The sequence below is a fragment of the Ctenocephalides felis genome, unplaced genomic scaffold (genome assembly GCF_003426905.1).
Source record: "Ctenocephalides felis isolate EL2017-DRISC unplaced genomic scaffold, ASM342690v1 CF-g0.4_SCAFFOLD_01886, whole genome shotgun sequence".
Classification (NCBI taxonomy): Eukaryota; Metazoa; Arthropoda; class Insecta; order Siphonaptera; family Pulicidae; genus Ctenocephalides; species Ctenocephalides felis.
This window is the reverse complement of record NW_020538040.1, coordinates 77,218,699-77,245,435: the sequence shown is the minus strand read 5'-3', so window position 1 is coordinate 77,245,435 and position 26,737 is coordinate 77,218,699. Positions and strand designations below refer to the sequence as shown.

The following is a 26,737-nucleotide window of genomic DNA, read 5'->3' as shown; positions in this document are numbered from 1 at the left end:
TCTATAACTTAACCAAGTTAATAATTGATAAAACTAATTGTGGGGCGAATATTGTTGTAAAATCATATTATATCAATAATACACATTCCACTCGCACAGGAAATATCACATGAAAACAAATAAGAAAAATTGCTAATTAACATTTAAAACAACATAGGTGATTAGAAATAATAACAAGCAATATAAAATAGTTAAAATATACCTCATGACTCAAAGCAATTTAAATAATGATTTGTAATAAAAGCATTCCTTTTAAATTCATAATACATTTAAAAATATAATTAATTACTTGACATGTTTTATGTGCCGTTATGAAAATATAGAAGATATTATATATACAAGTAAGAATTGCAAAAGTTTATTATATTATATTATCAGATTTTTATAGATGTTTGAAACCAATAGCGGAGGAAAAACTAGGGAATAAGATGAGAATGTATCAAAATGTGCGGTGCGGTCTAAAATAATTCTACTTTTAGAGTGACCTCATGCCAAGAATATTTTATTAAATGCATTAACTTTCAAAATGTTTGAAAAAGCTAATGCGTCCCAAAAGCTTTCAGTTCAGATGATTTCTTTTTTACAAGTTCTATATAAAAAAAACAAGACTCAGGTTAAATATCTGAGATTTGAGTGACTTTAGATTGAATGACCCTTTTTGAAAAATCCACAATTATAAAGTTTTAATAACTTAATGAAAGTGAAGTTAGTTTTTCAATTCAAAATTCAAAGTCGGTTCAAAAAATGTGGACAAAAATATACATTTTTCTTATAATTATTCAAAAACAACTCAGCCGCTTGTATCGCAAAATTAATCAACATGGGTCATTACGAATCATGACGAATTTTATCAAATGACTTAAATTTTTAAAATCGGAGCAGACCAGAGGCGAACGGTAAATTTTTGATCACATATAAACATTCACTAAAATTCTTGTTCATATAATGGTGTGAAAAAGTTCAGAAGGACTTAAAATAATGAAATAAAAAATGTCTAATTACAACAACTTAACCGGATAGGCAAATTGCATTTTCTAACAAAAAAAATCTCCTTCGGGAAGTTGATATTTATTTAATTCATATATCAAAAGAAAACTATATAAGAACGTCAGACGAGTTCCAATAAAATAATAAATTAAAAGTTAAACCATAAAATTATGTAGTAGCCACACGACTGATAAATTTTGAATGCCAGCATTTTGTGACATTCAAATTTCGTCAGTCATGTGGCTAAATAATTTTATTGTTTAACTTTTAGTTAAATATTTCATTTGATTGCTTTGTTTTTTTTTTTTGAAACAACGTTTTTAAAAATTGTGTGTTGTGTTCTTTTATTTATGCTTGTTAAACATGCTGAACTATGACACATATACAGAGTCGAAACGTATAGAATAAATATTTTATTTTGTTTAATATTCTGCAAATAAACATTCAAGAATATGTTTCAACTTTGAACGAAAAACCTAAAGATTACACGCACACATATATCTTATATATAAAATTCTTCTGTAATGATGTATGAATTGATAATCCTCCTAAACGGTCATTCGGATTTTATTAAATCTTTTTAGAGCTCGTCGAGGGAAATTTTCAAGATGTGGGGTATTATAAAACTATAGTAATATTATAGAAATAAATCGAAAAAATTGCAAAAGAAACAACATGTTGGTTTGTTGACATTGAAACACTTTAACACATGAAAACTGTCATCTGCCAAAAATGTCGATTCACTTAAAATTTGAAATTAGTTTAAGCGAGCCTAGACAATATTAGTATATAATATTTATATTCATGATTATAAATAAGAAAAATGTAATATCTGTAATATTATTGCCGAAAACCAGCTGAGATGTGCCAGAAATTAAAACAATATAAGATACAATATATGTTTGGCAGATGAAATTATATCATTTATTTTAATAAATAACACAATACGACCGAAATTGCATATACATTATTTTTTAAACTTATGCATGTCGCATTTTGCTTTACTTTACTAAATTATTTAAATACAAGAGAATATTTCTACTTATTCAAATAATGATTTAGAATTTCGTTTCATGTGTCAAAAATTCATTTGATTTGCATAGGATATGATTTAGCAAGTTCATGATCTTAGATCAGTGGTCGGGGAACCGGGGTAAATTACCCCAAATGGGGTAAAAGTGGAATTTTTGGGGGTAAAAAGTATATATTTGCGAAGCACTAAATCAGCTTCAGTAAAACCTAGTGTCGGAAAAATTTCTGCATTAGCAGAAAATGTGAAGGAATGAGTAGTTTCCGCACTAAAACGAGTTAAATATCTTTTAAATCAGCTTCAGTAAAATTGTGAAGTTTTTGCATTAAAACAAACTAAATATTTTGCTATTCAGCTTGAGACAACGGATTTCAGTAGTAATTCACAATTGGTATATGTTTGCTATAACTGTGTAGATAATTTTGAAAAGGAATTGCTGTTTTGTTTTCTTCTTGAGTTCAGATGTCGTGTAATAGATATTTATAATGAAGTAAACCAATAATTCAAAGCGCAAAGATTAAAATTGCAATTTAGTTCAATTTTAATCCTTTGGATGAAGTTCCAGCTATGCTGTGTCATATTTATGATTTTTCAGCTTTTGTAAAGAAAAATAACCCACACTCATGATGTTATCAAGATTATAAATTTTATCAAGAGACTTGCACTAAATACGCGGCTGTTTTGTGAATTATGTCAGGATGGTAAAGCTGAGACCAGCCGCCTCCTTTATTATACAGAAGTAAGGTGGCTCTCTCGCAAAAATATTTTAAATTGAGTATGGACTCTTAAAAATGAAGCTGAAATCTCTATGGTTTTTCAAAAAATATTCTTGCTGAAAATTTTAAAAAACTTTTCCTGGGTTGCATATCTCGCATATTTAGCAGACATTTTTGAGAGCATAAATATATTAAACAAAGAATTACAGGGAAAGCATAATAATACAATTTCAGCGAGAGAAATATTGTCAGCATTTGAGTCAAAGCTAAAATATTGGAGGCAGAAAGTAGAAGAGAACAAGATAGCACCTTTCCAAGGTTAGCTTTGTTTTTGGAGGATTGTAAAAAAATTACTTCACCTGGGAGAGCGGTTTTTTGATTACTTTCCAGATCTGGATACACGTATTGTGAGTTGGATTGTAGATCCTTTTAAATGTGAAACTTTCATGATACCGGAAATACCAGCAGGTTTGGCAGAATCAATTCTGGAACTTCGTTTTAATACCGAAGCACGCATTAAATTTGGGAGTGAACAAAACCTGTTATGTTTTTGGATGCCAAAAGCTGCAAAGGGTTTTGAAATAGCACATGAAGAAGCGGTAAGAAAATTGCTGCTATTTGGAACCACATATTTGTGCAAACCAAACTTTTCCAGTCTGATAAACATAGAATCGAGGAGAAATAGATTGAATGCCGAAGATTGTATTAAAATTGTGTCAAAGATGAAGCAACACCATTTCTCCAAATCGTAATGTTCTTACATTTGTGCGTGTTTATTGTCACTTGTGGCATTATTGTTAACTCCCGTAGGGTAAGTTATAGTAATGGGCCGACCATCAAAAATGAAAATTTTTGCATTTCTTCACGTATCAGAGGTTTCTGAACATTTTGCCATACCTCAGAAAAAATGAATGTGAGTGTGTGTGTGTGTGTTTTGTGTGTCCGCATTTTTCGTTCACGTTTTCGGGCGCACGGATAAACCGATTTGAATGGTTTATTCAACAATTGGTTCTTATTGATAGGGAGATATGCTGATTAGTATTTGGCAAAGGCAGGTCCAGCCGTTACGGAGATACGGAGTAAAGAGTGAGGAAATAGAAATCAAGTTTTTGATAGAACGGAGTATCCCATTTGAATGATCCACAAACATTCAATTTGTAATGATTGGGAGAGGTAGTGATTAGGTTTTGGCAAAGACAGGTCCAGCTATTTCGAAGATACAAAGCTAAATGCACGAGAATGGCAGTTTTTGAGAGAACTAAGCATCCGATTTGAATGATTAAAAAACTTGCTGTTTGTGTTGAAAAAACAATTACTTTTGGAAAAGAAAATATTTCAATGTTTTTTTTCAAAAAAATTTTTTTTAATATCGAAAATAATTCAGATTTTAATTTTAATTCTGGCTAAAGTTCTAAAACTCACTTATATACATCAAATAAATAATTTTAACTTTGTAATTCAGCTTATATATATCTTTAGAATATTATACAATGTGCAATATTTATAATAATCTAATTGAAAACATTTAAAACTTCTCGAACATTTCGTCACTGTGCGGAAAGTTCCAGCAATTTGTCTTAAGGCATGATGCCATACACAACGTTTATGTATTAGTACGATTATCATGAAAAATATATTTATTCATAAAGAATATAGTTTTTACTTATTGTTTCCTTCAAACCATTTGTTTCAGCCTTTTTCAAAGTTTAGAAGTAACAAACAATGTAGCAAACCGTTAACCGTTCTGCGGGTTATGGCAGATTATACAGAAATATGTTGCAAACAGATTCCAATTATAGGCTCTTTTAGTTAATTTTTTTATGGGGTAATGAGAGGTTGCCCAAAAACATTTTGGGGTAATGGTTCCGAAAGATTTCCCGACCACTAAAGCAATAATGTAATAGTAAATAATTATTAAATTATTAGTTGTAATTTAGACAGTAATTCAACTTATATGGCACGCGGTTATAAAAATTATAGACTATTATATATTATATAAATTATTGAAGCAATTATATTGGTTGGATATAACAAAGTAGATATAATTTTACTGTAGATACTACATTTAGTCTTTCTGAATTTCTGATATTGATAAAAAAACTGCAGTTTCCAATACGTATATAGCTTATGCTAAGACCATAAATGAAAGGGCATTAAGTAGAATGTTAAGAAGTATAGGATAGGATATTAAAAAAATTTGGAACTTAAATTGTAGAAGTGGGTAAAGGACAACGTCTGTCGGGTCATCTAGTATATGTATATGTATATGTATATGTATATATGTATATGTATATATATATATATATATATATATATATATATATTAGGGTGGTCCTTAAAATGGTCATTTTCGAATTTTCTTGCTCCCAGGGGCTCAAATGGTTCCAAATAGATAAAAAACAATTCTCTGAAAGTTTTAGCTCTTAATATTAACGTTTAGATAGAGCGCAATTCAATCAAAGTTTTGTATGGAGATAGCATGAAAAAATTTTCAAAAATTTTAAAAATGTTTTTTAGATGTAATTTAGCGAACAAATGAATAAATAAAACACATTCATTTGTCGCTAAGTTATACCTAAAACATTTTTTTTAAATTTTCAAAATTTTTTCCATGCTCTTTCCATACAAACTTTGATTGAATTGCGCTCTATCTAAACGTTAATATTAAGAGCTAAAACTTTCAGAGAATTGTTTTTTATCTATTTGGAACCATTTGAGCCCCTGGGAGCAAGGAAATTCGAAAATGACCATTTTAAGGACCACCCTAATATATATATATAATATATAATATAATAACTGATTATTATTTAAAAGATATCACTTGTTTGGCTTACAACTTCGCTTCCGTCGCTTTTACTGAAAAGTTCTTTACAATAAATCAAATTTCGGAACAACGTCGCGAAGGAAGCAAAGTTGTACACCTATTAATGGTCTTACTTTTGATAATTGATCAACGTCATACGTTTTGCTTTCAGGCCAATAATTCACCGCGAAGCATTAGGCATATCCGGATATCCTTCGCGTGCACCACGCCTCGGATCAGGAGTCTCGAATGCTGCCAGGCGTCCCTCCAGGCCAATACTACATGGCGCGAATGCTGGACCGCGTCGGGAAAGCGGCGCCCAAACCGATATCTCCGCACTACCGGGTAAATAAAAATCAATTGTAATGAAAAATTTATTTTGTATACTTATAAAATAATTCAGAAATACTGAATATACCCAAAACGACAGCATGACATCTACATGACTTGCTGTGTATGCGGATGTCGTCCCTGGACGACATGTTGTGTTTGTCTTTGCTTCAAGTTTTGTCACTATGAGTTAAACTATTAAGAATTCTATTTTTTTTGGAATTTTTAGTTCATTAAAAGCGTAATTTTTCATTTTTAAAACTTTTTTATTGACAATGATAAAAATTGATCGTTGTGCAACTGAGTTCACACGGCACGCTGTTCCCGTACAGCAGCGACACTTCTGCAGAAAGCACTCCCGTAGCAAAAGGGTTAATATTGCGATTGTGTATAAAAAAAACCTTCTCATACTTATTGTTGGTCATTGTGGTATGTCTAATTACTCGATATTCAAATATGAAAAGTTTATTAAATGTATAGAATACGCGTAGATATTATCCCATACTGATAGGACTAATTATTGCTTATTGAGCATGATCCTAACAATCTATAGAAATCACAAAAATTAATCCTACAGCGATAGAACATTTTGCAGCAATTACAGTGCACGATAAAACTGAGATTCCACTACTCTACTAATACAGAACAAAAAGCCACTACATTTTCGATTATCTATAAGTAAGGTGACCATATTTTAAAAAGTCAAAACCGGGACGGTAATTTTTAGTTATGATAATCCGGGACGTATGTCAAATAACTTAAATATAGTTTTTCAATAACATATACTATATAAGGATGCAATAAAAATCAGTATATTTTAAATAAATATATTTTTTTAGTCAGAAATACTGATTTCTGGTAAAAACTTATTTATTCGAATAAAAAGCTATATCTTTTATTTTTGAATCTATTTGTTTTTTCGCTTTTAAACTTTGTATAAAATTCTATTCAATTTTTTGCATAATTATCTTGAAGAAATTAGCACTTACACCAGGAAATCAAAACTACTTTTGGGTAGTTTTATAGATACACTACTTGTATTAATTTTTATAAAATTGAAAATAAAGGTTCGAAATATTTAATGTAAGGAGTTTTTTTTACCTTTTGAAGTTCTTATTCAGAAATTTTCTCATTCATAACGTACTGTAAGCATACTCGATGTATATAACATTTTCAGATATTTGATGAGTAGTTGTAATTTTATTATTAAGTAATTGCGAATATCCAGTTCGAGCCCATAATTTTTGAAAACCGGGGACAATCCTGGACTCAAAATCCGTGACAAATATTACTGGACCAAACCCAGACGTATGGTCACCTTATAATATTACAATGTGTGATGTGTCTTTTTTCATTTTCCAATAGATTTTTTTCATTTTTATTTTGAAAAATAATAAAATAAACTTACAATTCAATAATTACAATAAAATAATATTAAATTGTAATTTGCCCAATCATAATATTACACAATTATATTCAACTATCAATTCAATGGATATCTCAATTTTTTACTGTTATACATTTTATAACACTATCATTAATGCGTATTCCTGAAAAGGTTTAATGATATTTTTAACTAAAATACAGTGAATAAAATTACATTAGAATCCGGTTAAGACAATCATGCTTAATACGATTCTTGCACCACTTTAGGCCGGTGCCTGTACTTTGAAACATATTGCCCCTATCATGCATTATACATTTTTGGTTCGGTCTTGCAAAATCATCTAAATGGTGGTTTTCAGTATATATTTTATTAAAACGTTATCAATATTGAAGAAATATTAAAAAATAATTATATCGTAAAACATATCATTTACAGGTAGTGGTGGCATACAGTGGAGATCTGAAAGTCATCTCGCAGGATCTGACAAAACTTTTGGGTCGACAGCTCAATTTACATTGCCATCCAAATTTGCTTTGCCGGAAAGATATAGTAAATATTCGTTAAGGCAAGTATAATATCATACAGTACACAGTATATATATATATATATATATATATATATATAAATGTAAATATTATATATAGATAATGAATTCAGTGTTTTGGCTTATTACCTCACGCTGATATATAACAACAAAGTTCATCATGTAGGGGAAGTAAGTAAAGAAGTACTTGTGTTTTGCTTTAATTGATATTTCTATATTTAATGATATTATAACCAGTCTCACTCATTTTTACTCAATTTTGATTCATTGACTACCAGTAACTATAATGACATACATATTAAGGTGAAATGCAACTTATTACAAAACCATTTGGCCATAGAGTGCAAAATGACATATGGCGTGAGGACATACTGGGATGCTAATTTTTAAGAAAGCACTTCACATATAAATTGTTTTCCCTCTTTGGGACATTTAGCACACGAAGCATGAACCAAAATGGTGTACAAGTCCTACGTCGTAAACAATCCTCGCCGGGCTCAGAACGAAAAAAGAAAGTTGTGCAACAAATGCACAATCTCTCATTTTACCGAAGGATCTTTCGATCTGTTTTTAGTAATTAGTTCTAGCATACTTTAATAGACGTTGAAAGTTAATTATCTTTAACAGATTTTTTTTTCTTGGCCCTGTAATGGTTGCAAAAAAGTACTATGTCATTTTGTCCATCGTATAAGTATGTCATTTTGTCCAAAATTGAACAAAAATGAATATTTAATCAAAATTCCACCACACACCTGATTATTGCAATAAAATTTATTTGCATTATTAGTCCAGTACTAAATTAATAATATAATATCAATATAAATATGTCCCAATAAAACATGAATAAACACCCTCAAAATCAAGGCGCAAAACACGTCTGAACTGGTTACAGTGACAAAACTATGTCAATGATGCTAATCATCTGACAGGATTATAATTATGTATTTCTTCAAGTTATACAGTCGCGGAAACGTTAATAAATCTTGCCAATTTTTAAATAAGGTCACTTCGTCATTTTTCCGTATTTTCCCTAATTGCTCCTAAAAAGTAAAAACAATATTTTCCATCATATTATTCAAATATTTATGGATTACATTGTAATATGAATAGACTTTATAAAGCTTTTGGTAGTCACCAAAAAGGCCTTTTGTACCGGGTTTAAGAATAAATTAATCTTAATGATATTTTCCAGATTTGCCTCGACGTTTTTTTTCTTTAAAATGTGATAATATGTATTTTTTCATCGAATTTCAAAAATTATGTTTGAACTCATATTCTACAGACGAAGAAAACATATTTAAATAATATGTCTGAATATATACTATATTTATCAATTTATTGTCCAACGAAAGTCGAAAGTTTGATTCACTATTTGTGTAAAAGTTAGACTTTCCTTTTAGTAATTTTGATAATTATTTTAATGTACTGCATAACAGCAAGAACAGTGAATTTGTTCGCTAAAAATAGTCATTTAATGGTGTTATTTATGCGCACCTATGCATTATTCCGTCCAATTCTGCCGCGTCACACGCGAATAATGAATGCTCCTGTAATGCTCAGAAAATTGTGCCATAATAGAGTTAAAGTAAAAATTTGCAATGCGACATAATGATTTATTGCTTTTCGACACGTCAGTCAGGGTTTGCTAAATATAATAAATTAGCCTATATTTCCAGATTTTCCAGATTTTTATTAGAGCTCACAACAGTTATATTAAAATCGAAGAAAGTCCTTTTTACGATAAGTGATTATCTACTAGGGCCTGTAAAATCGAACACGAAAATAGTACAATTGCCTAATTTTCCTATATTGTCAAAATATAATCTATAATCTTGGTAAAAATTCTACCTGTCATTCATTAAACTTTTAGGAAGGCAGGTGCAATGGTTTCGGAGATCCAATGAAAAAAGTTAAAAAGCCATTTGTCGTCAAAAACAATCATTAGACATACGCACATCAAATTATCAGATATTTTATATAGATTTTAAGAAAAAGTAGGTACAAATTGTCTTTGAATTTTTATGGGTTCCGTACCAAGCTTTATAATGTTTAACCGTTAAACTGCGATCCCGCGCTCACACACTTTTATATTTCGTCTATAAAACAGGTGAAACAATTTCAAAATTTTTAAAAATTTTGAATATTAAAAAAAATAAAAATTTTCAAAAAAAATTAAAATTCTCAATTTTTTTTTTTCAATTTTCAAGAAAAATTAAAGCTTTCAAAATGTTTAAATTACGGTACGGGAAGTTCCAGCAATTTGCCTGAAGGCACGATACCCACTAGTTTTTGTGTTTTATACCTCTGTTAATTGTACCTGAATATACGATAGTGTTTCATATTCCAAGTGTTTGAAATTGTGGTAGTTTTTTATTTAATGTCTTGTAATTTATAATGTTTTTCTTATAAATTGTTGATTATATAAATTTGTTGCTGTAATAACCATTTTCTTATTTTAAAATTTCTTAATTTTTATAATTTTAAAGATTGTTAAGGTATAATTTTTTCAATATTAGACTACTCTACAGATTTAATTTCAACAATTAATTGTTTTCAAATTGTCTTCACTTACATTCTATTATTATAAAATAATTACTATTTATTTGCTGACAAAACAACTCCTTGAAGTTAAAACACGAAAACGAAAACTGGAGCTCATTGTTAGTGAAGAACAATACAACAATAGTACTTTTTGGCACAGTTAAGCTTTTTGCACAAGCATTTCTCAATATCTTAACATTCCAACTCTTCGATGCGCATTTCAATTTGCAATTTGGAACTTTTAATCTTGGCTCGAAGCCCTTCTAATTTTAATGCAAGATATAAACTAATTAAAGTAAATATATATAAAATAGCAAGCTCTTTCAATGCGATTAATGTATTCAAGTAATGAATAAAGGGTATGGGCGCCTTTTCGCAGCAAATCGGCTCCATCTTGGTATTTGAACGATTTATACGTTATTTTAGGTCTTTTCGAATTAATCTGGTATACCACTTTTCTAAATATATTGATAAAATGTCACTTGTGACCCGATTTTTCAAACTGACGTTTTGTTGCAACCATAAAAGATATTGGAAAAAAATTGTCGTGGATGTATAAAGTGGTCTAGACTATATTGTTTATTAGAAATGATTGTAAATAATTTTTGCTAGTGCATAAAAAAATTTTTTTGTTTTGTATTTTTTGGCAATGTAGTGTAATAATAATGTAGCTTTCGATATTTATTACGGACAAGCTTAACAATAAGAGCGCGCAATAACATTTATTACAATTGATTACACTGCGTGACAGTCAAAAAATTTTCCATAGATGTTATGATAGTTTTTAAATAATTCGAGCAGGATGATCGAAAAAGTAACAGAACTTTGCTAATGGCTCTAGTTTTTGAGATATACCAATGTGCTAGTTTTACCTTAAATTACAATGAAAAACTAGTGGTGTATGGCATTGTGTCTTAAGGCAAATAGCTTCCCGTACCGTAACGAGGAATAATAAATGTTTTTAAATAGATTATAAATAGATTATTATAAATTGCCTAATATTTATAGGAATTATATAAACTGAATTGCAAAATTAGAATGATTTAAATTATATAAGTGAGCTTTAGAACTTTAGCCAGAATTAATATTAAAATCCGAATTGTTTTCGAAATACACAAAATAATTCCAAAAGCAAGCACTTTGTCAACAAAAGCAGAAAGGTTTTTGAGTCATTCAAATCAGATACTTAATTCTCTCAAAAACAGCAATTTTTTGCTCATTTAGCTCCGTATCTTCAAAATGGGTGAACCTGCCTTTGCGAAAAGCTAATCACCACTTCTCCCCATCATTAAAAATTCAATGTTTTTTTAATCATTCCAATCAGATGCCCGGTGCTCGCAAAAAGCTTTGCTTCATATCTCGGAGACGGCTGGATCGATCTTTCCCAAAAACTCATCAGCACTAATCCTTCAGTAGGAATAGACTGCCTTTTCAATCATTTCAATCGGTTGAGCGGTACTCTCGAAAACGTCGACGAAAAATTGTATCCACATATACATGCCAAAATGTTCAGCAACTTCTGAAACGTAAAGATATGCAAAAATTTCCATTTTCGATTTTTGGGCCATTATTATAACTTACCCTACGGGAAGTTAATACCACATATTTCATTTCATGGCATCAAGGTCTATATTTTTATCTTGATTGCGCAATTCAATTTTAAATTGGTTGAAACCGTATTCAGCACAAACTATTTGGATTATGCACACATCTTATTGTTAGAGTCGGAGCCATACCCAAAAGAGCAGATAAAACTTTTAAATTTGGTATTCCTAAACTCTTCTAAAAAAGCTATTTCTTACACCGCGATAATCATAGCCAAAACGACTAATGGGAGTAGTTTCCCTAAACGCAAAAACAGGAGCTGTTACGGAAAACGGAAGGTATATTTAAAATCAATGTACAATTATTTTATAAGTAAATAGTTAAGATTATATATTTATTATTAAAATATTGTTAATATTATAACGAATGGGAAAACAACTATTGAGTTGTTTTTCCAACATGCCCAATCAGTATACAATGTCCCTTTACGACTGACAATTGTAAATTCCTCAAATTTATTAAATGTCCTCAACTGGACAGTTGTAAATAAAATAGAGAATCAAAAAAAGTACAATTCTAAGTAGATTTAAAAAATATAAAAGTGCCATTTTGTCGCGCAGTGTAATAAATGAAATAATTCTCCAATGATAAAATAAAATATATAATAATAAGATAAAATAAAATTGACCAACTGAACTTAAAATGACCAATCCTTTTGTCTTATTAAAAAAATAATTTTATCCTAGGAAGCTGTATGAAATATAAAAAGAGCCATCTCGTGCAACATATGGGGCTATCTCAGCCCTAATATGATACGCGTTGTTCATATCGCACGTGGCACAAATCTGTGCTGGGCTAAGAGATATATAATCCTGTTTCCGTTATAAGATTTCGATGTCAATCTTTTGTGTCTGCGATCGATTTTATACATATGACTATGCTACATATCGCCCACTCTCCGTAAGGAAACAAACTGACGACTCACGGCTCAGGACGCCGACACACACACATGAATCCAGACGAAAGCTTTCCGTTCCTTTTACGCCTACCTACAAACGTTGTAAATACGAGTCGGCGTATTTATTGATCAAAGACTGAAACGCAAATGAAAACGTGCCCAGGAATGCGTACCTTAAATACAGGATTTATTTCAATCACAAGATAAACCCAAATATTCAAATGAATTTATTCATGTTATTAGGACGATTTATAAAATTAATGAGTCAATTCATCCCTTCTCATAAGGTCGCTTTTGGCTTTAAATGAATGTACTAAGAAGCAAAATATGTTTTACTTAAAATATGATTAGTCTACGTTTTAATTGAGATGTATTTTTAACTTCCCGTAGGGCAAGTTATAGTAATCGCAAAAAAATCGAAAATGAAAATTTTTGCATTTCTCGACGTTTCAAAGGTTTCTGAATATTTTGGCATGCCTTAGAAAAAATGGATGTATGTGTGTGTGTGTGTGTGTGTGTGCGTGTGTGTATGTATGTGCGGATACAAATTTTCGTCGACGATTTCGGGAACACCGATCAACCGATTTGAATAATTCAAAAAACATTCGATTCGTATTGATAAGGAGACGTGCTGATTAGTTTTTGGCGAAGTCAGGTCTAGCCGTTCCGAAGATACGGGGCAAAAAGTGCCGAAAACGGTAACTCAGTTTTTAAGAGAACGGAGCGTCCGATTTTGATATTTCAAAAAACATTTTACTTGTATTGACAAGATGAAGAGTCGATCAAATTTTCATAAAGGCAGGTCTAGCGGTTTCGGAGATCTAATGAAAAAAGTAAAAACAAATGCCATTTGGCGGTTAAAAATGATCATTAGACATATGCACATCAAATTATCAGATATTTTATAGAGATTTTAACAATAAGTATAATTTTGGTTTACATTCCTATGGGTTCCGTACCAATGTTTACGCGTTAGACGTCGACGCGGCGCTTACGCAGTTTGATATTTCGTCTTTATGCAGTTAAAGCTGTACGATTGCTTTGAAAAATAGTTTAGATCTTTCAAAATATGTCAAAATAAAGAAAAATTTTTTTTTCAAAAAAAAAAAATTTAAAAAAAAAAATTAAAAATTTTTTTTTTTTTTTCAAAAAAAAGTAATTTTTTGTCTGATTGTTTGTCAAAAATCTTATTTTTTCAAAGTAAATTTTTTTCAAAAATGTTAATCGTTTTTAAAAAAATAATAATTTTTGGTACGGGAAGTTCCAGCAATTTGCCTTAAGGCACGATGCCTTAATTGCCTTAAGACAGAATTCCACTTACAGCTAGTTACATCAGATAATTATAAATTTATGACTAATCAATTAATCATTAATGAGAGATCTTTATATATTAAAACAATGTCCAAAAATCACTAAATATCACGTGGAGAGATGGAGGTCTAGTAAGATATTACGTGTATTTATTTTTTGCCTGAATTCTCTCCACTTATTTAACATTTTTTCTAGATGTTAAAAATACACGTAATGTTGAGGTAATTTCAAATATCACCAAGAAGAACGGAGGCGTCTAAAAATCCTCAAAAATCGATTACTGCGACTAATGGATGCCCCCTAATGTAGGCAATGACTTGTAAAGATATTTTAAATGCAATAAAACAACACTACTATGTCAATAGACTGTTGAATGTTCTACAACGGTTCTCTATTTATTCTATCTGTTTTTTGCATAAAGTCTTAAAGTTTAAATTGTTAAATCTAGATTCAATTGGCGTACAATATCTCCCAAAAGATACATTTGAATAAGAATCTAGTTATTTTGAAAATGGAAAGTTCAGCACCATTGCCTTATATTTGATCCATCTTTATTTTTAGCATCTTTATCAATAAACAAACTACTAAAACCTGTCGTAAAATTCTCGTTTTATTTCGAACTCTCGATTGTCCTTTCGTTCAGACCTTAAAAACAGAAGCATATAAATCAATCAAAACATGGCTAAAAACAATCCCATTTCATACGAACTCTGCCAAGTAGTGTAGTAGAGCGGGGCTTAAACGTCCGCGGGTAAAAAGGTCCACTATCTCGAAAACAAGCAAAATATAGAATTTTTTAGTGATACAATTTAAAAGTAAAAGGCAAAAGATGTGTAACCAGCCATCACCTTAGTTACGACGTCGCTATCAGGAGATAAACAAAAATGTATCAATATTCATACCAAAAGTATTTATTTTGCTTGTAGTTCTTTTGGTTTTGAGCTCATGTATTAGTTTATGACACTTAGTATAATTTTTAGGTATATGTTATTTAATTGTTTTATGATATGTATTGTTACTTTTAAGTTATATTCAACAGTTATTTTATATAACGGCTATAAAAGCTCGCAAAAACATGCATGTGGATGGGGTAAAAAAGACCAACTAAACCTTTACATTGGCAAAGGTGTAAATAATAATAAATACTAAACAAACTAAATTAAGTTAAAACAGCAATTTTACAAAAGATAAATTAACCGTTATTAGACCTCTGCTGATAAATATTTCTTTCAAAATTCGAGATTGAGGTTATATACAATTAAATATTTGTAAAAATGTTCACATAAAGATTGTATTTTTTATCGGTTAAATAATGTAGCTGTTATTTCGTAAAATCGCTTTATTTTTTTTTTTTTTTTTTTTTATTTATTATTTAATAGACAATCAGAAGACAAAGTTTCTATTAGCCTATGTGATAAATTATATTTGGCGTTTAGAGGTCTCCTCCATTGAAGAGATCCTCTGCTAGAATTATTCTATAGCTGTCTGTATATAATTTAATATTGCAGGTCCTTTGGCCATTTCTTCTTGAGTCTTCTTGTTTGAACCATTTTGTTGATAATTTGTATTTCAGCGTTCGAATGATCATCGATTTTGTTGTGATAAGAACAGCTCCGGGTCTTTATAATTTCATTTACAGTTTTAATTTCCAGGTCCCTGTGGATGGTCTCATTAGTTACGTACCAAGGCGCATCTACCATTGCCCTTAATATTTTGTTCTGGGTACGCTGTATAATTTTTATGTTTGATGCACTTGCACATCCCCATAATTCTATTCCGTAGCTCCATATTGGTACTAGTACAGTTTTGTATATTAAAGTCTTGTTTGCGTATGACATTTTCGATTTTCTGCCAATTAGCCAGTATAGTTGTTTGAATTTTTTCATTGTTTGTTTGCTTTTTTGTTTGATATGGGGACCCCATGTGAGTCTACGGTCTAGATGAAGCCCTAAATAATTAATGCTGGTACTAGGAGGAATTTCGATGTTATTTATAAATACGGCCTCACAGTTTTGAGTTCTCGTTGTAAACGTGATATGTTTTGATTTGTCTTCATTTATACTTATTTTCCATTCTTTCAGCCATTCTTCAAGTGCGAATAGATGTTCTTGTAAGTTTAGAGATGCGATTACTGGATCTTGATGTGTTGCCATGATCATTGTGTCATCCGCGAATGTACCCGTAATTGTGTTGTTATGTGTTGGTAAGTCGTGTGTATATACTGTGTATAAAATTGGTCCTAATACACTACCCTGTGGTACTCCCGATTTTATTGGATGAAAATCTGATACTGCATCTCTTACCCTTGTCCTGAAGTATCTACCAGTCAAGAATGACTTCAGTATTTTATATAATTGATTTGGTAAGCATTTTTTAATTTTGGCTATCAATCCATCATGCCACACTCTATCGAATGCTTGTTTTACGTCGATGAATACCGCAGAGCAATACTCACTGTCTTCAAAAGCTTTGTGAATGATTGAAGTTATCCTATGAGCCTGTTGTATAGTGGAGTGAGATTGTCTAAAACCAAATTGATGATCTGGTATCGCGGTAAGATTTTTTTGGATTCTTACTAGTAATATTTTTTCCAATAGTTTAGATATAACCGGTTGAAGACTAATTGGTCTGTATGAATTGGCCATATGACTAGGTTTACCTTGTTTTTGTAACATTATTACTTCGGAGTTCTTTAGGTCCTTTGGCCAATATCCCAAACGTCGTACTCCATTGAATATATAAGTCAGCATTATTAGACCTTTTCTTGGCAGTTCTTTCAAAATTTTAGCATCCAATTGATCAATTCCTGGACATTTCTTGTTATTTAAAAGTGAAATTTGTCTCTTAATTTCTTTTGGTGTAACCTGTTTAATGTTTTCAGTAGTGCCTTTTATCTCATTAACTTCATCAGATACTCGCGGTTGTTGACTATTTTCATTTGGAGTAAATACGTTTCTTAGATAGTCCGCAAACATATTCGCCTTTTCTTGATCACTCCTAGCCCATGGTCCTTCCGAATCTAATCTTATTGCCGAATTAGTTGTTATAGGTCTTCTAGTTTTTTTAATTGGTGTCCAAATCGTGTTATCATACTTGTTAAGATTAGTAATATAGTTCATTATGCCAATTTCTCTCCACTGTTTTAATTCATGTTTAAGTTTTCTTGCCAAATTATTGTATATTGTTTTATCGTGCTGGTTATGACTTCTTTGCCAGACATTTCTTGCCTTTCGTTTATCCTTTATAAGCTGCCTAATTTCCATTGGTACGTTGATTTCCAGTTTATGTTGCGCTAGTTCTGGTGTGGCAAACCTAGCGGCTTGTTGAAGAGTACTTATAAACTGTTCAGTTATTTCGTCGAGATCGTTTTCATTTTTAATTCTTACTTTAAGGTTGATTTTTGAATCAATTACATTTCTGAAACACTCCCAATTCGTTTTGTGATTGTACAGTTTGCGTTGTACCTTCCGTTTTATTACATTAGTACTTAGGGTCAAAATTATGGGCGTATGATCCGAAGATAAGTCTTCATTACTTTCTATATCAATATAATTACTTGAAATATTTTTTGTTATAAAAAAATCTAGCAGATCCGGTATCTTCTGTATGTCTGTTGGCCAGTAGGTGGGACTCCCAGTTGTTATTATGGTATAGTTTTTCTCATATATTAACTCTGCCAGTTGTTTACCTTTTGGAGTCGTAAGTCTTGAGCCCCATATTATATTTTTAGAGTTGAAGTCACCACCAACTATAAATTTATTTCCTAATGTTTCGAAATATTCTTCATAATCGTTTTTCTTTAGATTATATCGTGGAGGGCAATAGATGGCTGAAACAATCATATTGTGTTCGAAACCTTTTATTTTAACTGATGTTGCCTGTATATGGTTTTGTTGATATTTCGCTAACTCATAGTGTTCTATTGATGATTTTATTAGAATACCAGCCCCAGCGTGTGCTGTGTTGTCAGGATGGTTAGTACCATAAAAGTTGTAGAATGGAATTTTTATGTATGAAGACTCTGTGAGATGAGTTTCGCTTATTAATAAGATGTCAATCATTTGTATTTGAAGAAACATAGTTAATTCATTTAGATGATTTAGAATGCCATTTGCATTCCATTCAGCAATCCGCAGTGAGTTAGCCATTATTTCTTAGCCAAAATAGTGAGCATCTGCATGATCATATTATTTTGTTCCATGAGTTGTTTAAACATATCTCTAAAACTGTTCAAGAAATCCTGTAGTACCGTACTTGTTTCGGGCCCGCTGGTTGCGTTTCTTTGTTGATTTCGGATGACTTCCGAGTAGCTCATGTGATTTGTGTTTCTGATGTTAATATTTTGACGACTTGTGTTTGGATCATGAATATCTCTCGTATCATGTGATTTTTTTGTTGTATATGTTTTCTTGTAAGCAGTGGAGTACGCGGCCTTGTATTCTTCGCAACCTCTGTAATTTGAGGGGTGATCTTTACCGCAAAGTGCGCACGTAGCAGGCGTACTTTTTGGTTTTACGCAAATTTTTGAGTTATGATTTTCTCCACATTTGACACAAGCAAATGGTCGATTGCAATATGTTCTGCAATGACCATAATTTTGGCATCTTGTGCATTGTATTAATCCTTTTCTCTTTTTGGGCGCTTCAATTACTACAATATGGTTCAACAACTTCGTGATATTGTAAATTTCTTTATTATTATCAGAGGGTTCCAAATCAACAAAAAACATGTTGAGTGGCTTTTTAGTTATATACGATCTCATATTTATTATATTTCTGACCTTGTGATTTTTCTTCTCTAGTTCCGTTTTTATTTCGTTGATATCGTATGTATGATGGATATTTTTGAGTACCACTCTGTATGCTCTTTCATTTCTAAGTTGATAAGTATGATAAACAGTACCTTTTGTTTTGAAAAAGTTTATAAGCAGCTTGTATTGCTCGGGCTGTTGAACATTTATTTTCACTGTATCGTCCGACATTGATTTTGTATAATATTGTTCTCTGTTTATTACACTATTAATATCAGATACCATATCAGAAAAATTATTTACATTATATAGAAATATAGGAGGTGGCCTTGTAGTTTTCTCGGTGTTATCAGTTTGTGTTTTTGTTGTTTCGGACGGATGACCTTTGTTTGTTTTTAATGCATCGAACCTGTTTCGAGTCGGCGTTATGTTTACATTTTCGACATATTTATTAGCCGATGTGCGTCTGCGTTTGCTGCCTGGTTCTATTGTTTGCCAAGAAGTTGACGGAACTATTTCGTTCATAATCGTATCGTCTGATTGATTTTTTTCATTAATTGAACTATTAGTTTTCTGATTGATGATTACTTGTTTGCTGCCTGGTTCTATTGTTTGCCAAGAAGTTGACGGAACTATTTCGTTCATAATCGTATCGTCTGATTGGTTTTTTCCATTAATTGAACTATTAGTCTTCTGTTTGTTGATTACTTGTTTAATATATTCATTGTCCATCGTCGACGTATCATGAAGAATGTTGATAGTTTCAACTAACGGAGGGATAGAATAAGTTATATTTTCTTGATTTTGCATACTTGTAATAAAATTATTCACTTATTTACAATTAAATGCCCCCCCTAAAAGGGGCATTTGTTGTACGAAACACTGTATCACTACACTAGATATTTGGTGATTAACAATCACACTTGTTGTTTACGTAACACTATTGCGCACTATTGAATTTCAGCTTCGATCCGTTCGGGTCGGCTGCTCGAGCTCAACTGAAAATCGCTTTATAATGAAAAAAAAAAAGTTGGATTCTGGCTGTCCTTTCTTACTCTGCCCATGAGGCAAAAAGGGTCAAATGACAAATTTTAGAAAAATAGTAAAATAACATATTTGTTTAATTAGAAGTTAACTGAGAATTTTACTGACATAGTTCAATAGTTGTTTGTTTTTCGAGTTATGTGTTGTCATGTAGTTAGTTCATTTAGTTTAGAGACAGTATAATTACTGACAGTCAAATTGGACCTTTGTGTCCCGCCCTACCTTACCTAAACAATAATTTGCGAACTGCGCAGATTAATTATAGAGAATAAATGTGCCACAAAAAATTGCATTTCTTTATATATTTAGTTAATCGAAATTATATCATTCAAATTAATTAATTACGTCAGTGTCAGTAAAATATTTCATTGATATAATAAAATATCAATTATTCAAATGTGAACCATATAAGATAATTATCACGATAGTTATGATAAAGTTTACGACCAAAGGTTTCCAAGATATTTTACTATATCAAATGTGATAAATTTCATTGTGAAATGACTTGTATGAATTATGACATTCATAAAAGCGTAACACTTTTATAACCCCTATAGAAATATAATAATAATAATAATAAATAAATATATTTCAGTAGATATATATGTGTACATAGCATTTCTCATTTTGGATTTTTACCCGTAGGTATTTCATCCTTCATATTTGTTCTATCAATACAATAATAAGTATTTCAGATATACAAGTTGTGACATAATTCTGTGACAAAAAAGAGGAAAGAAAATTTATTCCCCAAAAAAAATCACTTAGCACTATTTATAATAACACATAATAACTCAAAAAGGAGAAAAACAAAAAAAGATTTATTCACTTTGAGGGAGAATATTTGCGTCGAGCCAAGTTTCAATTGCCGCTATGGGTCGATCAGTATATATTTTGGCATGGCGTGATTGCCATACCAAATATCATCTCTTGTGTATTGGCCGAGGCCCGCGATGTTCATATTAGGATGATCCCCACATTTTAGATAAAAATTCTCAGTGAGCTTTTTTATGTAGTCGAGTATTGTCGGTACGTCAGTCTGTTTGTGTATGTATTTTGAAGAGTAGTAATGTCTAGTCAGTGGGTCCCTTATTTTGTTGAGTACAAGTCGTAGTGTCTTATTTTGTAATGTCTGTAGTTTCCGTAAGTTAGACTTAGTCGTCGCGTTCCATGCCGGAGCGCCGTATGTCAGTATCGGTCTTATCAGTGTCAAGTAAAGTGTTCGCTTGTTCTTCACGCTTAGCGGGCCGTTGTGGTTCAAGAGAGGTCTCAGTAGATTTAACATCCCGTAAGCCTGTCCAATTTTCGTATTAATATGTTTTGTGAAGCTGAGTCTATGGTCCAGGGTCACACCAAGATATTTGACATCTTTGGACCACTCAACTTCACAGTTTAATACTTTAATTTTGTCTAAGTCAGTCAGTCTAGTCATGGCATTTCGGCTCTTAGTAAATAAAATTGCCTCCGTCTTTTGCGGATTTATCTTGATCTGCCATTTGTCAGTATATTTCGTCAGCTTGTCTATGTGTGTCTGTATCTTTGTAGTCAGTAGCGTCGGTGATCGTGATGATTTGTATATGGCAGTGTCGTCAGCAAACGTCAGTAAGGTGGTGTCGGCGTCAGTGGGTATGTCGTGAATGTAGACGTTAAACAGTGACGGTCCCAGGATCGAGCCCTGCGGTACTCCCGCCGTCACTTGTTTAACCGTCGAAAGTCCGTTGTCTACTTGTACGGTAAAGTTACGGTCTGAGAGGTATGAGTGTAATGTTCTTGTAATGTATGGTGGAAAATTCAGTTGTATGAGTTTATGTATAAGTCCGTCCATCCAGATGGTGTCAAACGCCTTCTCGAAATCAAGCAACACCAATCCGGTATGGTTTCGTCTGTTAAAATTGAGAACAGTATTTTCTATGAGTTTTGTCAGTGGGTGTAGTGTGGAGTGTCGTTCTTTGAAGCCGTATTGTGTGTCAGGTATGATTTTGTTGTGTCTTATGTGTTTGTTAAGTCTTTTGAGTAGTACCTTTTCGGCTACCTTACTCATTGTGTTGAGGAGGCTGATCGGTCTGTAGTTCTGTGGTATGTCTGGCTGTTTCCTTGGCTTCACTATTGGAAATATGGTGGAGGTTTTCCAAGAAGCGGGAAAGCAGCCTTTTGTCATTATTCTATTTATTATCCGGGTAAGTAAAATGTAGGCGTTCGTCGGCAGTTGTTTAAGTATTATGTTTTGTAGTCCGTCCGGTCCCGGTGCTTTTCTGTTCGGTAATTTTTTAACTATTGTCTTTATTTCAGAAACTGTGGCAGGGTCTATTCGTAAGTCTTTGTCCCTGTGGAGGTCAGTGAAGTTTTGAATTGTCTCGTGTACGTCTTGTTTCAGGTCTGCGTTTGACATATTGGCATTTTGTTTATGTATGTTTTCAAAGTTTTTTGCCAATATTTCCGCCTTGTCTGCTGGTGTCGTTGCGTAATTGTTGTCAGTTAATTTGAGTGGAGGTATGGATGTTGGTTTTTGCGTCAGTCTTTTTGCTGTCTGCCAAATTTTGTGTGGGTCAGTATTTATGTTCTCGAGTCTTTTGGTCCAAGTGTTGTTTCGGTGATCACGTATTTCATTGGAAATAATTTTTGTCAGTCTGTTCACATGTTCCTTGAGTAGTCTGTCACCGGTATGTTGCCACAGTTTCTTTATATGATTTTTAAGTTGTATTTTCAATAAAATGTGTTCTGGCAAGTCGTTGGCTGGTGTTGTTCTTGAGTCTAGTGTCGGTATAGTCTGTTGTACGGCGTCTGTGATTGTCAGTGTAAGGTGTGTTACAGCCTCCTCAATGTCAGTGTTGGTATCGATTGGCATAGTGTGTCGTGTGTTGTCTGTGATGATGTCTCTGAAAATTGGCCAGTTGGCTCTGGTGTAATCTAAAAATTTGCGTGTGGGGGTCTGGTCGACGTCTAGTCTGTCTGAAATGGTCATGAAAACTGGATTATGGTCAGAGTTGAAAAGTGTTCTTGTTATGGGTTCGGATGTTACGTGTAGATTTTTTGTCAATGCCAAATCGATCGTACTGTGATGGTGCGTCTGTACGGTGGCGTATCTGGTCGGCGTGTCAGGAAAGTGTAGTTGTGCGTCTGTGGTGTTGTATTCGGTCAGGTATTCGTAAAGTCTGTTTCCGTTTGCGTTGTTGAAGTTACAGTTCCAAGTTGTGTGTTGTGCGTTAAAGTCTCCTGCCATAAGAACAAATCTATTCGAGTCCAGTAGTCTTTGTAAGTCCGTATGTTCTAGTCTGCTTGCCGGGATGTAAATCGATATTATGGTTACTTTTTGACCTCTCTTGTATACATTAATAGCTGTTATTTCAGAACCGCCCGCTGTCAGGTTTGGCACTTGCTCGTGTCTGATGTTAGACTTAATCAAAATCGCAGTGCCGCCCCATCCGCGTGCGTCGGTCTGTCTGTCGTTTCTGTAAACTTTGTAATTGTTGATATAGAGTCTGTCCGTAGGTTTTAGGTGTGTCTCGTTAATCAGTACTATGTCCAGATCGTATTTTGTTATCGTCTGTCTCAGTTCGTCAACGTTGTTTTTAAGTCCATTTGAATTGAAATGCATTATTTGTAAGTCTTGCGATTGGTTTATGGTGATGAAGTAAGAAAGTTCAAAATTGTTGTGTATTTGTCGTTATAAGTCATGTTTGTGTTAAGTGTTTTTGTCAGTTTGTATAGCTCACTGAAAATTTGCTTTACCTGGGGATCCGTAAATAGCTTCCTGATCTCGCCCATAGCAGTAAAGAGTCCTTCCGGAGTGTTGAGGTCTGGATCGGGTTGGCTGCAGGCAGGCCGTGTTGGTGGTTGCGATAGTGCAGGCCGGATCTGTGATGATGCAGGCTGGACCATTGTTCGTGAGGACTGGACCATTGATCTGTATGGTGACGATGGGATAGGGAGTTGAGGATATTCAGGTCGGACGTTAGGACCATTGTTGGTGGAGTTTACAGCTGACGAGAAGCTCCTCGTCAGTGGCACTGGTGTTGGTGCTGGCCTATACGCTTGTCTTCTCCTGAGAGCGTCGCTTTCTTTCTTTTCTTTGTAATTAATAAGAGCGCTGCATTTGGAATAATTTGCCGGGTGTTCGCTTTTGCAATTGACACACATCGGTGCCTCATGTGGTAGTTTTTGGCACGCTCCTGGTGCGTGCACATTGAGGCACTTTATACACCTGTACTTTAGGTCACAGGTGTACGATGTGTGACCAAAGTTCAAACATTTGTGGCACTGCAGCGCTCTATTCTGCGGCCTATAGGCCTCCCAGGAGAAGATATGTCCCCCAATATTCGTAATTCGTTTTAGCTCCGACATATTCTGGTCTTTATCGAGGAGAACAATGTATATAGGTAATTTGTGTTGACCACCATCTGAGGTTTTCCTCTTTATCTGCACTACTTGCCTGGCTTTAATCCCTTTTGACAGGAGATCTTCAAGAACCTCCGCCTCTGTAATTGATGGATGTAGACCGGTTATGGTTATTTTCTTCGGCATTTCCTCTTTGATTGTGTAGGTATAAAATTGATAATTGCAGTCCCTTAACATGTCTTTGATTTTTTCGTGTTCTATAGCGGTGTCAGTGAAAATTTTGTGTAGGTTATTATGAAGGTATTGATATTTAAAATTAATTTTAGATGTTTCTCTTAAATATTTAATTGCTTTTAAATCTATTTGACCTTTTATGATAATCGGTGGGATTTTTGCCTCTTTCATGGTGGTGTTCTTGGGTGTCACGGTTTGGACGCCTGAGGTAGATGGTTCCGACCTAGTAATGGTTTTCTCAGGCTCCTTGTTCTTTTTCGCCCTCTTTCGGCGTGTTACTTTCCTGTAGTCCTCACTCTCCCTATCAGTATCCATATCTGTACGGTCCGTGAGCGCATCATATTTATTTTTTAGTGCAGTACTTGTCTGCACGTCCATCTTCTGATTTATGTTCGACATCTTGAATTTTTTCCCAGGCCTCTGCCCGGGAATTATTCTGTTTCCTGAAGAGTTTTGCGCACTGATTTTAAAATTTATTAAAAATGATATAAAAAGACTTCACAATTTTGAAAAAGAAAAACACTTGCTAATGGGTGCTTACTTCCTCCCCATTAGCAACCCCAATCCGGGGTTTGGGAAGAAAAGTATGCAAAAGGCACGTTCACCTTTAAAATTTTGACAGATATAATAATATATATCCAACTTGTAAGTATTAAGCCCGGTGCCTTTAAAAAGGCAAGATTTAGAATCAATTCCGGACTTAATACTTATTTCACAAAAACACTGACACTTCACTGAAAAACAAATGAAATTCTATAGAAATATTACCTAGCTGCAAATAATATTAAAGTAGTAATTCAGCATGTAAAACGTGCGCAAATACACATACAACATTAATTTAGCTTCTCCATATGAAAATCAAATTGCTAACTACTTCAACAGCATGTATTCTATGAAGTATGATAATTCTATAAATAGAAATACCATCAGCTTCGCATAAATAATAAATGGATGACTGAGATATAGAAGTGGACCAGATCGCAGTTATGAGAAAAAAATTCTAAACGAAAGTCAACAATATACGTACACACTGTAATGAATTTTGTTATCTAAATATTTGACAAAATAGAACTGCCGATCGAACTGAATTGTTTGGTTTGCCAATATTTGCATTCGACACTGACTATATAAATGGTGTAGTTTTCCTCGTCGGAGATCCAAATTATATCGATGAGCACACATCTAGATCAAAAACGAATGACAACTTTTGAATTTTGCAGACTGATGGAAAATTTTCATAATAATTTTTTTTTTGTTCAATTATCATTAATTAATTTTTACTATATATATAACTTATACAAATTCATCAACAAATCAGAGAAGGCTGTAATAAAAAACTTTTTCTAATTCTCAAGCACAATAGCATTTAATAATATGAAACATAAAATTATAAACATTTAAAATTTTATTCGACAAAAAATGAAAATCATCGAAAAATCTACCCGAAAATGAATTCGATCAAAAATGGCCCAATTTCCGGGATATAAAGAGCAACAAATTGCAGAAAAAATAAAAATATCCCCTTTAACCTCAATGGCATGATTGATTAAAAGAAATGAAAAAATACATTTTAAGAAGTAGAGAAATATTAAATTTATTCTAAATTGGCTGATATTAGCAAATTGTTACAAATTATTTTCACAATCTTCAATAAAATATTGTTAAGTTTTAGAACGATTTTGGTTTGCAGTATTATGTAGATGGCATAGATTCGTATGATTTAGCCAAATATGAAAAGCCTGCATCTCAATTAATTTTAAAATTGGGGCATGTAAGTTTCGTTCTTCAAGCAACTATAAAAATTATGAACAAATATTATTTATGTAGAGGAGTATCTATTATTAACAACTGGGCATCCAATATAAATAAAGAAACATGAAGTATTTCTAGTAGAAATCTTCTCTAACAAGTTAAGGTCCATTTTCACCATCACTTGTAATAACGAAGTCACAGCAATAACACTAATATTGAACATATACGTATCGTCAGAATAAAAAAACGATAGGCACAATATTTTGTATTTGTAAATGAAATTTTATGTCCATTTTAAAATTTCGTTGAACGTATATTTCGATTAAAAAAGCAAAAATGAAATTTATATATCTAAGGAATCTTTTGGCTGAACTAGTATTAAAAAAAATTACATTTGCGATCGTATAATTTGTTATAAAATATATGAACTAGTATTACGTGACAGTCATATGAATGTCAGATTTCAGCTT

General features: G+C 32.4%; 1 protein-coding gene across 1 annotated transcript in view; it reads left to right on the top strand.

Moving 5' to 3' along the window:
- LOC113375374 overlaps positions 1-7,828 on the top strand; it is a 38,754-nt gene extending 30,926 nt beyond the window's left edge. Inside the window, exons 2-3 of the mRNA XM_026615311.1 lie at positions 5,709-5,881; positions 7,689-7,828. Coding sequence (XP_026471096.1) covers positions 5,709-5,881; positions 7,689-7,828 — 313 coding nt within the window. The remainder of the gene's footprint in view (positions 1-5,708; positions 5,882-7,688) is intronic.
- The last annotated feature ends 18,909 nt before the right edge of the window (positions 7,829-26,737 follow it).